This window comes from Heliangelus exortis, chromosome 3 (genome assembly GCF_036169615.1).
Source record: "Heliangelus exortis chromosome 3, bHelExo1.hap1, whole genome shotgun sequence".
NCBI lineage: Eukaryota > Metazoa > Chordata > Aves > Apodiformes > Trochilidae > Heliangelus > Heliangelus exortis.
Window position 1 is genome coordinate 12,722,039 of NC_092424.1, and position 15,868 is coordinate 12,737,906.

At 53.3% G+C, this 15,868-nt stretch overlaps 2 protein-coding genes across 3 annotated transcripts; one reads left to right on the top strand and one right to left on the bottom strand.

Moving 5' to 3' along the window:
- Nucleotides 1-438: 438 nt before the first annotated feature.
- DLK2 (delta like non-canonical Notch ligand 2) lies at nt 439-10,092 on the bottom strand. 2 transcript variants are annotated; one of them, XM_071739240.1, is made up of 7 exons: nt 9,917-10,092; nt 7,890-7,983; nt 7,704-7,805; nt 6,091-6,154; nt 3,895-4,025; nt 3,219-3,363; nt 439-2,701 (listed from the first exon to the last, which is right to left on the bottom strand). In XM_071739240.1, the coding sequence occupies exons 3-7, from the start codon at nt 7,774-7,776 to the stop codon at nt 1,924-1,926; spliced, it is 1,191 nt and encodes a 396-aa protein (XP_071595341.1). In that variant the 5' UTR covers nt 7,777-7,805; nt 7,890-7,983; nt 9,917-10,092; the 3' UTR covers nt 439-1,923. The 2 variants fall into 2 exon arrangements, with proteins under 2 accessions (XP_071595341.1, XP_071595340.1); XM_071739239.1 differs by lacking the exon at nt 7,890-7,983.
- On the top strand, nt 9,596-10,393 carry LOC139794278 (basic proline-rich protein-like). The gene has a single exon (XM_071739623.1). It carries the CDS (start codon nt 9,596-9,598, stop codon nt 10,391-10,393), a length of 798 nt encoding a protein of 265 aa, XP_071595724.1.
- Nucleotides 10,394-15,868: the final 5,475 nt, after the last annotated feature.

Genomic DNA, 15,868 nt, shown 5'->3' on the forward strand with positions numbered 1-15,868 from the left:
CTCCAGTTTGTAGTGGTGAATGCCTTCCTCTGAAGGGCTATAATGTAATTTTTAGAGACCTCTAAGGCTGGTTCAAGACCCCTTTACCATCGGAAATTTGCTATCCCTCCTTTCCTGCTTACAGCTTCACAAACCCAGTGTTTTCCCCCTCTCCCCAACACTCTTAAGGCAATGCCTAGCAGGCACACACCTTTGCTTTGCTGTCCTGGGGAAGGTCCTTTCCCTGAAGCTGTGGGAGCCATCTCCACTTAGGTAGCCAGAGCATGGGACAGGAAAACTCCCATGCCCCAACCCAGGTTTGCATTCTTGAGAGAAGTGATGGAGATATCCAGAGAAAGTAGCTGAGCAATCTGATATAATTCGATGTGCTGAGAGCAGGAGCTTGGTGTCCAGAGGTCCCTTGCAATCTACGTTATTTTATGACTCTCCAATACACCGTTTCTGGGCTTGTATTTATTTTATTTGATAAAGGTACATCATCCATCCATGTATTAAAAAAATAATCTTTCTGATGAAGCCCCAGTCCCCTCTCCCAGGTCTGCCTCCTGGCTGACTGCTTACTCTTCAGTCTGATCCCTTCACACTCTTGAACCCAGCTCTGCAACACTACAGGCCAGCAGTAGGATTTGGGTTGTAGGATTCTTAACCCCGCTGCTTAATCCTCCATCCCCATGAGGAGGCACAGAAAACCCTGGTCCTGGCAGAGACCCTGACTGCTGCATGCCAGACCAGCGCAGGCAGGAACAGCCCTAGGACAGGGCTAAGTGGCCTGGACATCTACTGCCTCTTGGCTGTGCGTTAGCAATGGTGGAGAAGGCAGAATTGCATTTGCTTCCTATGGTCATGCCAGGCTCTGTAGCTTGTCCACATCCACCATGGGAGCTTAGCCTTTGTGCTATCAAGAAACAATAAAATGACTGATTAGAGATTAGTGCCAGCTGCCTGTCTTGGAGTCACTGGGAGAAGAAAGGAGGATCTGGATCTTGTATTACTCCTGAACCACTCACACAGCACACTTCCAGCTGTGTCCATCTCCAGTTTCACCTGCAATGGCATATGAGAAGGACCAGCTCAGGCCCAGAGGATTTCAGAGGGGAGCAGGCCATGCTCCTCCACAGCAGCAAACAGTGAGGCAGAAGTGCACTCCAAAGAGAGGAAGGAGCTTGGTCATTTGTTGCCAGACTAGAAAGGACGGCTTGGTGAGTGGGGGGAGAAGACCCCTGGATCATCAGTAGGAAAGTACAGAATGTGTTTGTAACCCCAAGTCTGACAGCAAGAGGAGGGAGCATCACCCAGGGCAGGAGAAAGGCACAAGGAGACCACAAATGATCTCTGGAGTGTCTTTGAACTGGCTCAAAGAACCAGAAGGCCAGGCAGCAAGGGTGTTTGCTCGCTCTCTAGGGATGTGGCATCTGAAACGTTGGCCTCCAGAAACAGCTGTGAGGCACCCCATCCAGTAACAGGGCAGGGGGGCCCCTGCAGCCACGACTGTCCCCAAGACCCCAGAAGAAAAGAGGACAAAGCCCCTTTGGAGTTACAAAGGGCCTGGCAGAATTTGAGCTTGCAGGAAGGCTGTGCCCTCTTCCTGCCATACCCATCCTGTTTCTGAGAGCTCATATGATACCACCACCACATGGTGTGGGCTGCCATGTGTCACTGATCCCCTGCAGGGCTGGCCCAACACAGCCCTGTTTTCAGATGCTGTTGAATCCTGGCTGTGCTGGCCAGGCAGGAGACAGCTCAGAGCCAGGTGGGGCCATCACACCAATGCTCCATGCCCAGGGGTTGCATTGACATGTTTGCTGCCCTGGGAGCCCTTCCCCTCTGCTCAGCTTGTGCCATCACAGCTCCCAACGATGCAGTTTGAAGGGTTTGCCAGCACGATGACCTTTCTGCCAGGGCCTGGCTCAGAGTCCTCGCAGCTCACAGCTCTGTTGTCTTTCTGGGCTCGATCAGGATGGTGTTGAGCATGCCCACCTGACACTCTTGGTCTTGGAGCTTCCTTGCAGCCTGAGAAGGGCTTTGGCACCAGTTTGACCTCTGACGGCCTCTCTGCCAGTTCCTCAGCAGTAGCAGGATGGTGATGAGGACCAGCACTGCTGTCAGCACCCCGAACACCAGCACTGTCACCAGCTGGGCTTCACTCAGCCCTGAGTCCCTTTGGGTCACCACCTCCTTCACAGAGATTTTCAACAACCCTCCCCCCAGCTCTTTTTCACTGTGGTTGCCCACACGCCGCCCCGTGACTGCGGTCCTGACAAGCTCTGGCTGCGTCACCCCCGGCATCTCACTGGTGGTGCTTTTCACATCCCCGCTGTTCTCATGGTTTGCAGAGTGGTAGGGGGCAGCCCAGGTGGGCTCGGGGATGGAGATCTCGCAGGTTTTGCCAGTGAAGCGTTCAGGACACACGCAGTCGTAGTCATTGATGCGGTCGTAGCACTTTGCCCCGTTCTTGCACGGCTGGCTGGCGCAGTCGTTGATGTTAATGGTGCAGAAACGCCCTTCAAAGCCCACCTGGCACTGGCAGGAGAAGCGGTTGATCCCATCGTGGCAGGTGGCACCGTTGGCACAGGGACGCATCAAGCAGTCATCCACATCGTTCTCACAGAGCGTCCCCACGAAGCCAGCGAGGCACCGGCAGGTGAAGTTGCTGGCAAAGCCATTTTCATCTTGACACTGCCCCCCGTTCTTGCATGGAGACCTGTGTAGAGAGAGGAAGTTTAGGTCATGGCTTTGGAGAGGAAACAGCTTCCCTCGCCCAGGAAGGTAAACACAACTTCATGTGGACAGTGTGTCCAGCACTGGCTCTCTCCATGGGGGCAGCTATCTCAAGAAGAAAATGAAGCAACTTTCTGCCTCTGTAACTGTGAGCTATGGGACCTTCTCTAAGTCTGTGGCTGGGCATGTGTCCACCACCCACCAGAGGGGGTCTTCAGGCAAATGATCTGAAGAGAAAACATGCCCTCCTGCTTCCTAAAGGTATGATGGGTGTCAGCTCATCACATCTACAGCAGTGAGGGATAGGAATCTCTCCAGATTGCAACAAAGGCCTTGCCCTGGTGGAACTGTGCAGTGCATGCAGCTAAACCAAAGCCAAAGACGGTTTTGCTTTAACTCCATTAGCGCGTGGCAATCCACATATAATGAGCCAAGCCAGGCCACCGCTTGGCTGTGTGTGACCTGAATCTAATCCTGTCTGTCTCACTGCTGTGTCTCACCCTGCCTTCTCGCATGGCCCTGTCTTCATCTCACAGTCCTTCCCATGGAAGCCTTCGGGACACAGGCAGGAATATTCCCCATCTCGATCATAGACGCACTGAGCCCCATTCTGGCACGGGGACTCGTGTTCGCAGATGTGTATGTCTGGAGACAAAGAAAAAGATGGGAGCTGGTGAGAAAAGAGGGGTAATGTGGCCAATTCAGTTCAAACACAGCCCGTCAAACCCAGAGGGGATGGAAAAATGGCAGGAGCTTCTCCCTCCTCTCCTCCAACAGGCACCTGCAGCAACAGAAGTGCAGTGCCTACACAGCTCCTCCCACCTACAGTCTGCAAAATGCACAAGCTTAGGGGTGCAGAGAGAAAAATTATCCTGCAGATCTGCCCAATCTAAAGATGGTGTGCATCCTGGCTGGCTGGCCAGTGAAGACCCCCTGGCTCAGAGAAGCCTCTCAGGCTGGAGGAAGGGTGTCCACTAGCCACCTGCCATTGGCAGGAAGCCCCAGAGGAAGCAGGAGGTTCTGCCTGGAACTCAGCAGTGTCGTGGGAAAGGCAGTGAGTTCATCTGCTCCATTTCCGGAGGTTGGTCAGTGCCTTTTCTGGCTCACTCATCCATGCAGGTGTGTTGGGCTTCTGCCCTCAGCACCAGAGGCTAGGATGTCCAGCCCACAACTCACCTTTGTCACAGAACTTGCCAGCCCAGCCAGTGTGACAGATGCACTGCCAAGGCTGGTGGCACGTCCCATGGAGACACCCTGGCATACGCACACATTCCTCGCAGTACTCGCCCTCCCAGCCTGGGTCACACCTGCAGGAAGACAAGGCATGGCAGTGTGATAAAACCAAAGCTGGGGAAAAGCTGGTCGCTTGCTGTGCAAGGTTCCTGCAGATACAGCAGTGCTGGAAACCCTTCCAAAGATGCCCATGAACCTGCTGGCTCCCTCCTCCAGAGGAGCTAAGTACCATCACCTCATCTTTCCAAGGAAAAGAGTGGAGCAGACACCCTCTGCAGCCAGGAAGGGTGAGGGGCCAGAAACAATACTTTGTTTTTAGTGCCCATGTCCCACTGCTCTCCTCCAGGCAACTGCTCTATAGATACCACAGCATGAGCTCCCTTGCACAGGCAGTCTGATGGGCAGAGGAAAGCCCCATCCCTCACCCTGAGCTCTCTGATGAAAAGGGACAAGAGGTGCCTGAGGCCCATATGTGTTGTTGTGTCCCTTTGTGTTACTTATTACATAATTTTTCATCTGAAATGCACCATAATCCTGCTGTGAAACCTTGCTTGCCGTGGCTGGTGTATGGAACAGACCCATCAGCCAGCTCACAAGGGCAGTACCACGGGAAAACCTGCAGTGCAAAATGAGCCTTCTGGACCCAAAGGAGCAGGGCTGTGGTGATGGCTAAATAAAGCCAAGCTGTGTTGTTCCAGTGGCTTCCCTCAGACCTGCTAGCTCCAAGGGGGAAAGCAAGTGATAGCAAGAGCTGAGTGGAGGTGGCACCAGCCATAAAAAAAGCTATGCTCAAAACAGCACAAAATTAAACCTATCAAAACCAATGCAGTCTCTAGAGTAAGCAAGAGGATTCATTTTCATGGCTGGAGCTCATTGTAGGGTGGTGTGAGGTGACTACAGCTTTTCTAGGCTTGTCCAAGGCTGCACCTTCACAGCTGGGCTGGCTATGTCACTGCAGCTTGTTCCCAAGAAACAAGGAAAATGGTTTAAAAGTAAATATATTTGTTGATGAGAATGGAGATGATATCATGTGATACCCTGAGCTTGGGGTGATTTCATGGGGTACTGCCAAGCTGCTGAATGGGCTCATGGAGGAGCAAGTTCTTTGCAGCTGCAGCTGAGGCCCAGAGCGGGCCAGACTGGGCCAACTGGGAAACCACAGCAAGATGCTCCATGATGCAGTAATCTGTGGGGTTATGGTCATCACCAGGCCACATCTACTCCATTAGACGAGAAAGAGTGGTCCTGGCATGGTGTGACACTGGGGCTGTGCTGTGAAAGGGGCTGAGCATGCCCCAGTGAGGAGAACAGGGTGGCAGTGGGCAGTCTGTCCCCTTGCAGTACAGGTTTCTGTGCCAGCCCGGAGCAGCCTGCTCCTCCTGGAACTGCCCTGCAGGATGAGGGCTCCAGGTGGCCCTACAGTGTGACACGAGGCAGTGTCCAGGGCTGCAGGAGCCCAGGGCAGCCATGTGGTTGTTTCTAAGACTGAAGTGTGGGGTCAGGCTCTGAGCTTTTCCCCTGTGAGATCTGGGCACCAGCTGGAGCTGGGATGCCTGGGATCATGCACACACTTCTGTTGCAGTAGCTCCCATCTTGAGTATGCCAGGATATCCCCACCACAGCCCAGGCTCCTGCAAGAGGATCCCTTTTTGCACTCAAAAAATTATGTGCATGCTGGCAGCTCTTCTCCTCCATGCCCCCAGTGAGATCATCCTCATCTTATCCAGTGAGGAGGCCAAGCAAGCTGACTGCCCCCCAAGCCTGCCCTGCTGCCATATCACTTCCCCCATTGTATCTGAGCCTGAAGCCTGTCTCCCATCACCCAGGCATGGCCGGGCTGTCCTAAACTCCAGTCTAGACAAAAAAGCCTCAGCACAACAACATCAGACAGTGTGGAGCAGCAAGGACCCTGTAAGCACTGAAGCAAAGGCTAGATGGGAGCAGCAAGAGGCTGAGGGATTAAAATCTATCACTTCAGAGAGTGTTAGGTAGAAAGAGAGCAAAGTCATCAATTCCAGTTGTGGGTGAGTGGAGGAAGCACTTCAACTCAGGGCGGGGGTGCAGGTATCAGGGACACAGCATCAAGAGAGCAGTGAGGATCAGGGGCAGCAGGAGTGGAGAGACAAGGACAAGCTGTACCTGCACTTCCCATCCTGGTCACAGCAGCCGTGGGCAAGGTTACAGCGCTCGCTGCAGTCATCACCTACAAGGCAGGAGACAGTTGGAGTTGCATTAAGCAGAGACCGTAGATTATTCCAGATCTGCTGGTGTCCCTGCTGGCTCAGAGCTTTTTTTTCCTTCCTAAGCACTCAGCCTGCCCTTCCCCAGAACTGTAAGATGGAGGGGCCTTCCTTTTAATGGATGGATGCCATATGAGAGATGAGGGTTTCTCAGTCATCCAAGCAACAGTAACATTGGCTTTGTTGATAAATTAATTCTACTTCAGAACTATCCAGTCTCTGATCATCATCTCTACTTTCTCTCTGCAGCCTCTTTTAGATTTTAGGCCCTTCTGGGTAAAAGCTCTGGTGATTCCCAGAGCATTAAGGCAACCCGTGCAACAGGACCTGACCCACCTGGGACCTTGGCCCCATGGTTCTGTAGAAAGCATGGTGGAAAAGCTCAGGACCAGGCACTGCAAAGAGCACAAAGAGACTGAGAATAGGAATTTTAAGAATGGCTCCTCTTTATCTCCCAGGATGTCCCTATTCCCTGGGACAGCTATTGGCATGGAGCAGTCTGTCTGGGGGTCCTGTCCTCCATCAAGACCCAGCTGCCAGTGCTCCTGCTCCAGTGCAGGGAGGCACGACTGGGCGTAGCATGGGACCTGGTATCCAGTTCTGTTTATTTATTTAAAGGCCACAGAAGCTGTAACTGAGCCATGGCCTCACCATGCCACTTCTCATCCTCTGCTCAGTGCTGGCCTGCTTTCTTCAGCCAGGTGTCCCCTATCATCTCCATCTTCCTCTCTCCCCCATCACTTGCTTGCATCTTAGCCCCCCCAGGGAGCTGGCTCACTCCATCTCCATGGGCAGCAGAGCTACAGCAAATGTCAGGAGGTAGGGGACTTCTCCAGGAAGTGAAAAGAAATAAAATTAAGGCCCAGACTGGAGCAGGTTACAGCCCCCACACCAGAGGCATGCTCAAGCTTTCCCCAAGTTATGCAATATGCTGCCTAGGAAGTGACCAGGAGGAGAAATCCCTCATGCATGTGTTTTTGTTTCAGTGAGGCAGCAGATCCCACTGCTCAGGACACAAGCCTCCCAAAGCAAGCCTCTGTGGAGCTGGAGCAGCATCCTGGAAATGCTCAGCCCAAGCCTGTGTATTGTTGCCTTTCCTATTTATAACCATCTCTCCTAGAAGATGGCTTTGGGAATTCATTGCTTATCTGGAGCAAAGGGAGAGCAAACTAATCTTTGGGAAGGGATTTTGTTTCACACGATCCAGGACTAGTGCTTCAGTTTTGGGACCTTCTTTCCCCCTTGCCCTGCCTCTCTCTCTGGTTATCTGCTCAGGGACCATTCATCCTGAGAGAGACAGAGCAGTGCAACCTCACACTGCTGGTTTGCTCAGGCACTGCCACCCCTGTGGGCACTAGAAAGATGGTCTCTGCAGCTGCCAACAGTGTCCCCCCTTGGCATCATTTTCTGGTCTTCCAAGTCAGGCCAGCTCCACTTGGCACAGAAAACTGAGAAGACTTCAGCAGTGCCAAGGAGAGGTTTGGAAGGATAGAGAGAAGGAGAGAGACTAACCTTGGGCAAGCTGGTGATGGGCCAAGAGGATCCAAACCAAGGACATGAGCTGGAGACAGAAGCTCCTGAGCATGGTCAGCGTGGCCCCACCGAGATGAACACCTACAGAGAGAAAAAGAGCAAGTTCAGAAAAATCCCCTGAATCACACCACAGCTTCACTTCATGCATCCCTTCCTCTCCACTACCTGAGTTTTGAGTTGAAATATCCAGTTTTGTACAGACTTGTCACCGCACTCCTCTGTCCTTCAAGACTACTTCCTCTTAAGAAATGCTGCGGCACTAAGAATCAAAAAGCCTTTTAAAAATGTGTTCACAGAAGAAATGAGCATGCACACTCAATCCTGAGCATGTAATAACTCAGGGGGGGCTGGGGATGTTCAGCTTTGTGTTAAGAAAGATCCTTCTTGTGTATGTTCAAATGAATAGATGGGCTGAGTCTTTTTATGGTGCCCAGCCTGCTTTTCGAGCCCTTGAAGAGAGCAAGGAATCGAGTAGATCCAGCAGACCAGCAGGCTACCCTACTTCCCTTTCTGAGCAAAGGAGTGAAGCAATGGGCAAGCTGGTGATGGGCTACAGCCGAATGTAGGAAAGGCAAACACACACCTCTTGCTGGGTGCAGTCCGTTTCCCCGGCTGTCCTGCAGAGAGCCCTGTCAGACCAGGGTTCCTGCACCCATGTATTTTCCCACCCACTCCTGCCCCCTTGAAGTAACATTAAACACTTTCCAAAAACACTTCATTCCCTCCCAGCCTTCTGGGGTTGTTAAGGGCAGGAAATTCGAGGGTGATATCATAAATATATTACTATAATGAGATGGGAGGGGTTAAACAGTTATGCTAGGAGAGTGGTGAAGGTATGGAGCAGACTCCATCCAGCTGCGTGGGTGTGATGGACAGGGGCCATTCCACTTTCTGTTTGATTCTTTAGCTATGGAAGGTTGTGTTGGGTCAATAGTTGCATGAAAGGTTCCTCAGAGGACAATAGAAGGCCTCCCACCCACCTACAAGTACAAATGCACTGCAGGAAGAGTTTTTGGTGTCCCTGCTAAGGGCTTCAACTAACTGGACCAGAAAAAACAGCCGACAAAAGCTATTTGATGTTGCTTGAAGCATCTCTCCAGCAAACTAACCACCACCAATGAAGGATGCAGCACTTTTGAGAGGGGCTACAGGATGTTACTGTCACTTCCCCAGCATGGTCTGCTGCATCTTCCCTCCCCACAGTCCCCTTTTCACCATGCTCACAGGACCCTCCTTCACCTCCTGCCCCAACACTCTGGGCACTAGTGAACAGCTGATTCATTTCAAAGGAAGGTGAAGAAATTCCTATGAAACTTATAAAATAATTTAGGGTTGAACAGTCAGTATCCTCTTCTTCCAGGGCTGTAAGGAGCTCACCCTCTGGCCACATCATTGCAAAAGCTGTTCCCCCCATGGCTCCCCACAGACTCACCACTCAAGGTGCAGCCTCTCAGACCTCCTGACACAGCCACCCTAAGGGTGCTGCTCCTAACTCCTACCCGGGGGCTGTCCCAAACCCCAGCATGGCTCTAGGGCCATCCAGGGGAGCAGCTGGTGCCCAAGGAAGGTGTGAGCAGCACCCAGGCAGGCCTGGCTTCGGGTCGAAGGGACACGGGAGGGAGCTCCCTCCATAACACTCCTTTGCTACTGCCTGGACAGGTTAAGGTCTACCAGCCCCCCACGGGCTGCAGGCTATTAGGGATACCCCCGGGGACTATTAACTGCCCACTCGGGGGGTATTAGGGACCTAATAGGATCTAGGGTTTGGGCCTACCAGGGACAACCCCAGGGAGGGAGCTGTAAGGTACTGCCCCAACTCAAGGGGCCCCCTCCATTCTGGGGGTCCACGGGTGGGGTTGGGAACCCGGAGGATGCCGCGCCGCTGCGGCTCGCACCTCCTGCCTCACCCCCGCACGCCCCCCCCCCTTCCCCCGTTCCCTCCCACGGCTCTAGGACCACCCGAAGCCCCCCGCGCCCCTTGGAGGGGGCACGGCCACAGGGATGCCCGCTTTTCCCCCAACCCCATGGCCAGCCGGAGGGGAAGCCCCGCGAAGCTCCACATCTCCCTGAACCCCGATCCCCCGGCGGCCGGGGAGGCGGCGGTGCGGGGAAAGGGGGTGTCGGAGGGTGCTGCCAGCCCCCGCGGCGCGCTGCTCACCCCACACACACACACTCCTCGCCCCCCTGCTCACCTCGGCGATGCGGCGGGTCGTGGGGCTATCGCGGGGCGCGGCAGCGGGGGGCGGCCATGCCCGGGGCGGCGGCGGCGGGGCTCGGGAGGCGCGGGGCTGCGGAGGGAGCTGCCGCCGCGTGTGCCGCGCCGGGCCGCGCCGCTCCGCCCGCCGCCGCCGCCGCCGTGCAGCCCCGGCCGCCTGCCAGCGGCTGCGTGTGCCTGCACATCCCCGCTCCCTCCCCGGGACATCCCGCCTCCCGCCGCCCCAAACCTCAGGCAGCCCCCGGCCCGGCCCGCCCTGCCCGCTCACCCCTGCCCTGCTCCCGCCGCCGCGGCAGGTTGGGGGGGCCCGGCACGGACCCACGCGGACCTCCCCCCCGCCCGCTCCGTACCACCTGGGGTACACCGGTCACCGATCCCGACCCCCGGGACCGTCCCTCAGGGGATGGACGGGTGCTCCGGGCTGGGGGTGCCCCCCCGGAAGCTGCCCTGGTGAGGATACTCCCTCCCCCACCCCCGAGGCTTGGGGGCTGCAGCGCTCAAATCCTGGCGGGTGCACACACAGGTTCGGGCAGAGGTCCGTCCCGCTGCTGCCGGCCTCCTGCAGGGCACCTCCGCCTGGCAGCCTCTCAGAAAGAGGTGCGAGATGATCCGAGCACTGATTTGAGAGTGGTGATGTTTCGGGACAAAAGTAAGACACTGAACAGGTTGCCCAGAGGTGCTGTGGATTCCCCATCCCTGGAAATGTTCAGGGCCAGGCTGGATCAGGCTTTGAGCAAGCTGGTCTAGCGGGAAGTGTCCCTGTCCATACAGGGGGGATGGAACCAGATGGTCTTTAAGATCTCTTTCAAACCAAACCACTCTATCATTCCATTATTTTGCTCAGATTACCTGAAATAAGTAAAACTGCTCCTGCCACTCCCTGCCAGCTTCAGGAGCCACCAATGCACTTCCACTGTCAAACATTATGGTTAAGGAACCACATTCTTAAAGCAGAAGTGCATTATGGAGCGGTCACCCCACAAGAAATAACCCATCTGGTGAAGCTGTGGTCCTCAGTTCTCTCACTTTTGCTCACAAGCTGGGGACACCAGCACCTCAGTGAACAGAACCCTACTGAGAGAGGAGCTGGGCCATCACACCTTCTGGAGGAACAGCTGCCTGCTCTCCTCCACACCTTGCATAGCCTTTCTGCTACTTGACAAGATTGTATCTGTCACCTTCAAAGGTCCTAGCAATCCTTAATTAGATTACAAGCTCACCTCAGCCAGCCCTCTTCTACTCCTGTGCCACATAGGTTTTGATATTTTCCATCGGGAAGGGAGAAGAACCTAATCCTACTCTTCGTACCTACATGGATGCTTCCATATGCCATCTCATCTCACCAGACAAAGCTTACCCCATCCTTGCTTTCACCTTCTCCAGTCCCCCCAGCCCTCTGCAGTTGCTGACAGCCCTGGCAGCACCACACCCCCTGTGGCAGCCTTGGGTGGCAATGCAGGCCCCAGTGCCCCAAGACAGCCCAACAGCCAGCAGCCTCATCAAAGAGGCTCTTTGCTGGCTCTGTTTGTGGACCCCTGCTTGCTCCATCCTTGGCAGGTCTGGACAACACAATCCTACTGAGCAGTAACACGGGAGCCTCCAACCCTGTGCCACAGGAGATGCCTCCTTCCTGTTCTGTCAGCCAGGAGCACTGTTTCTTCTCTTGCCTGCCTCCTCCTGTCTTCATCATCCCACTTAATTTCTACAAGGTCCCCAAGGGCCAGAGAGATCCTGTTGCTCAGGTTGCTCCACCAGCTCCTCCATTATTTATGGGACAGGTATGCACCAGCTTTGTTCTCAGATGCTTCCTGTGTTTCTCCATCCATTCTTTTGCCCCAGTCCTTCATGTCAAGCTCAGCCTGCTTCTGAGTCCTGATTCACACTGTATCTGGGGCTTAGAGCAAAAGGGAGAGGCTGAAGGCAAAACACACCTCCTGGTATTCAATTAAAAAACAATGTCTCCTTCAGTTACTGCTTCTTTAGGACCTGAGAGGACCCACCTTTCTCCTCTGACCCCCACAACACCCTGCCTTTCATTCTTTGCTCATGGTTGGAGGCCAAGTTTTTACTGGTGGCACTTCCAACACTGAGTCTGGGCTGCTCAGCCTCACCCTCAACTCCTCCTTAAAAATGTTCTGCCTACAATGACTGCCTCAGATGTGACACCAGCTCCTGCAACATCCTCACCTGCTCTCACTCTTCTGCTGGGATCTGCCCAGGTCCTCACCACACCACACTGCAATGCCATGGCACAACCGTGCCGGATGCTCTTAATCCTTGCTTGGTTAAACATACCTAAGAAAACTCCTGGACACTATATGTGCGTTTGAAAGTGCAGGTAGGAGCGCACCTGCTGAGGGTATCCATAGGTATCTATGCCCAAAACACAAGAATTGTGGGAGAGGGAGATGGGATTAGGTTGCAGATAGAAGAGTGAGACATGTGGCTCTCCCCATGCCACCTCTCTTGGAGGTAAGAGCCATGGCACAGAATGAGGGCTGTCCAGGCTGAGGTGGTATAAAGTTGGTTGCTGGAGACTGGAAAACCAAAACAGGGGAATAGGGAACAGAAACCAGGGTGGGATTTCAAAGGTGGTGGGGAATGGGTGCATTTGAGGAAATGGTTTTGTGTGCAAGTATCACAGACATTTGCAGGCAGGTTTGGGTGGGAGAAGAGGGGAAGGGAATGTGAAGGGAATTCCAAGGACTCTAGACCTTGGGTGCACTCCTTTCTCAGCACTGAAGGGCTCCTATCCTGTACTGCTGGGCACACTCCTGAGTCCCAGGCTTGCTCTGAAAGTCCCTGGGCTGCCCAGTGTGATTCAAGCAGAGCAGTTCTATTTGCAGACCTAAGAAATGGGTGTTGAGGAGGGGATTCCTGCACTTGGCTTAGAACCTGCTCTACTGGGCTCTTATCCCTGCCATGCCATCCCTAGAGGCATCTAGGATGGAACAGCTGCTGGTTCAGAATTAGGAAGGATTTTTTCCTAGCCGTAAGAGTCCCTCCACTGTTTTTCCCTCTGGTGAAGGAAATCCCACAAAGCAGTGACCTGGAGTGGGAACGGGAACGACCTGTCACCAGTCTCCCCCTCTGACACGTGCCAGCCTCAGGCTCCCTCCCTTGTCTGTCTTCCAATGCACTATCACTGCACCAAAACCAAGAGAGGAATTACCTGTCAAAACCAGCTGGAGCTGCTTCCCTTTCTTCCAGTGTCTGGAACCTGCACCTTGAAGGCAGCCGGACATCGGGCAAGGAACAGATGTTGGGCTGAGGAAAAAGGTGACGTTGCCTCTTCTCCTCCGCCAAGGAGCCTTCCTGAACCAAAGAAAGAAACTCTTCCCTGTGCAGAAGCCTGGAGAAATTCACCCCTTTCTGCCCACTCTAATCCCCTGAGGGAGGCAGAGGAGCAGCACAAACCAGCTGTAAAAAGACTGCAAACGCCTCCAAGTTGCCAACTCAAATGATCACCCTCTCCTGCAGCTCTCCCCCTGGGTCACCCTCTCTGCCTTATGCACAGCACCAGCCCAGGGTCTCCGGGTTAAAACAAATGTTCTCCCCCATCCCACCCCCCTTACTTTTCCCATTCCACCCCAGCCCACAACAAACATCAGCAGCTCTCTGGCCCTGCAGCCATGTAATCCAACCCCAGCCATTGTTTCCCCTTCCCCAAGGTCTATATTTGACTCTGCAGCAGCACCGTGGCTGCTTGTGTGTGTGTATGTGTGTGTGTGTGTGTGTGTATGTGTGTGTGTATGTGTATGTGTGTGTGTGTGTGTGTGTGCGTGTTTGCGTGTGTGTCTGTATCTGTGTGTGTGTGTATGTGTGTGTCTGTGTGTGTGTATGTGTATCTGTGTCTGTGTGTGTGTGTCTGTGTGTGGCTCTTTGTGTGTGTGCACCCACTGCACACTCATGGTCTGATATTTGTTGGGAGCCTCATTCCCTAGATGCCCCGGATTGCTTAGAAATAACTTCCATGGGCAGTAGGTGTTTGTGCCTGCAGCAGGGAAGTGGAGGGGGTGGGTGAAAGAAAAGTAGGGAGAGGGTGAAGGTCAAGGTGCAAAATCTCCTGGCTCTTCCATTCCAGTTTGCACCATCTTGACGATCTGCCACCCTGTAGAGCATGGCCAGGTCAACAGACAGCAGTGCATACACTCAGCAGTGGAACTGGTGGCTGATCCGGGGAAGGATGGAGAAAAGGCTAAGCTGTGGTCTGGGTGAATCCATCCTGTGTCACCCTGACCTAAGTTTTGCTCTCTGTACAAGTTCAGCCTCCAAAAGCTCTTCAAGCCTTCCTGGCTTGGTGGCTAAAGCCACCAGAAATAGCACAAGGCAGGAAAGTACCCAGTTCCCTTAGTCTGGTGGCTCTGCAAGGGGTGGCTCAGCATACAGAAGCTGCCCTGGGATTCACCCTCCTCTGTTTCAGTACTGCACTGATGGTAACCACCCTGCGCTACCCCAGGATGTATTTTGTGTTTTCCCAAAGCCTCCAGGAATGTTGCCCAAGCCCAGTGTCACATTCCCCATGACCCCAGAGTCCCTGGGAACACTGCCTAGGATCACCATGAGCCTTTTTTATTTGCATCCTTTGCAGCCTGCCAGGACATCCAGCAAAATCAGAGATAAAGGCAGTCAAAACAAATGACAGGAAGGCTCATCTTTACTATAAGCATTGATGATCTGGGAAACTTGTTGCCACTGGGTAACAAGAAAATGTATTTGTTTAAAAAAATTACTAGACATTTACATAGCTAGAGACAATAAATAGAAATTAACTCTGGAGAGCTATAAAACCTTCTGCTCCAAGGCACTGAAGACGATCTTCAGGCCATGAGGTAAGGAGCAGCTTTCCACAAGGGTAAGTTCTTCAGCAGTTTTGCTCAGAGGTTTGCTTGTATCTTCCCATGAACTGTGCAGACCCAGTCTAGGGAGAGGAAGAATGCTGCTGGGCATGAGGAAGCACCATCCAAACACAGCTACTGGACAGAAGGGTGGCTCAGTAAGCATTTTCCATCACCAAGGCCAAAGAGGGTTGGCTACTCTGCAACATGTCCCGGAGAGGTGATTCCAGGTGTTCAAAGCCACGTGTCAGCCTCCCTCCAAGCCTCTCGTCACCATCCTACCTCATCTCTCTGCTCTGAGCCAGCTGCAGGGAGTCCCTCATCATCAGAGCTGCTGCTCTGATGAGGGTCTGAACCCTGCACTGGCCTCTACCAGCTGTTATGCTGGGACTAGCTAAAATCTGACTGCTTGCTGGGCTGCTTCATTAAAACAGATCCTCTGACTGTAGGAGAGTGCATGTGTTTTTGTGACAGACTTGAGTTCAGTACGCAGCAGCCTCCAAGCCTGCTGTGAAGAGCTACAAAAGTAAGCTTAAGTCACACATTATTTTCAGATACAAGTTATGCCCTTGGTATGTCTATCCAAGACAGGAAAGAGCCACCAGGAGAAAGAAAAACAAATTAGAAAAAACTGAAATCCTGGAGGCAAAAGGAGTTAGTCTTAAAAAGGATGGAAAAATATGGAGGTATATCTAGAGCGTGGCCATAGAAAAGGTGTCTTATCTTGAGGCCCCACAGTTCAAAAGACTGACTCATCCCCCTACAAAAAAACCCCATGTGTTCATTGAAAAGGTGGAGGATCTTGTTATGCCCTGTGATTTCTGGCTTCCCTCCATGTGTGTATGTGACAGGTAACGTCAGGGCTCTCCCAAGGGCACAGACTTCAGGGGGTGTACCCATTCCCCCACCTGCCTTCCACTGCCAGGAAAAATTGGAGCAGGAAGGAGATATCTGCCAGGCTTTCCCTTTTCTGGCACAAACCTATGAGTGCCTCAAAGCCCACCTCTAGCCATGTCCTCTCCCTATCCCTCTCCAGCTGGCAGCTCTAGCAATAAAACCTCTTAATCTTACCAGAAGCATGTAAGCATTTA

What these genes read in the sequence shown, in the direction of transcription:
- DLK2 (XM_071739239.1), bottom strand. Translation starts at nt 7,776, where the DNA reads ATGCTCAGGAGCTTCTGTCTCCAGCTCATGTCCTTGGTTTGGATCCTC. An exon ending in CCATCACCAGCTTGCCCAAG is followed by an intron (nt 6,155 to 7,703) that starts GTTAGTCTCTCT and finishes CCTGCCTTGTAG; the next exon opens with GTGATGACTGCAGCGAGCGC. An exon ending in TGGCAAGTTCTGTGACAAAG is followed by an intron (nt 3,364 to 3,894) that starts GTGAGTTGTGGG and finishes CTTTGTCTCCAG; the next exon opens with ACATACACATCTGCGAACAC.
- LOC139794278 (XM_071739623.1), top strand. Translation starts at nt 9,596, where the DNA reads ATGCCGCGCCGCTGCGGCTCGCACCTCCTGCCTCACCCCCGCACGCCC.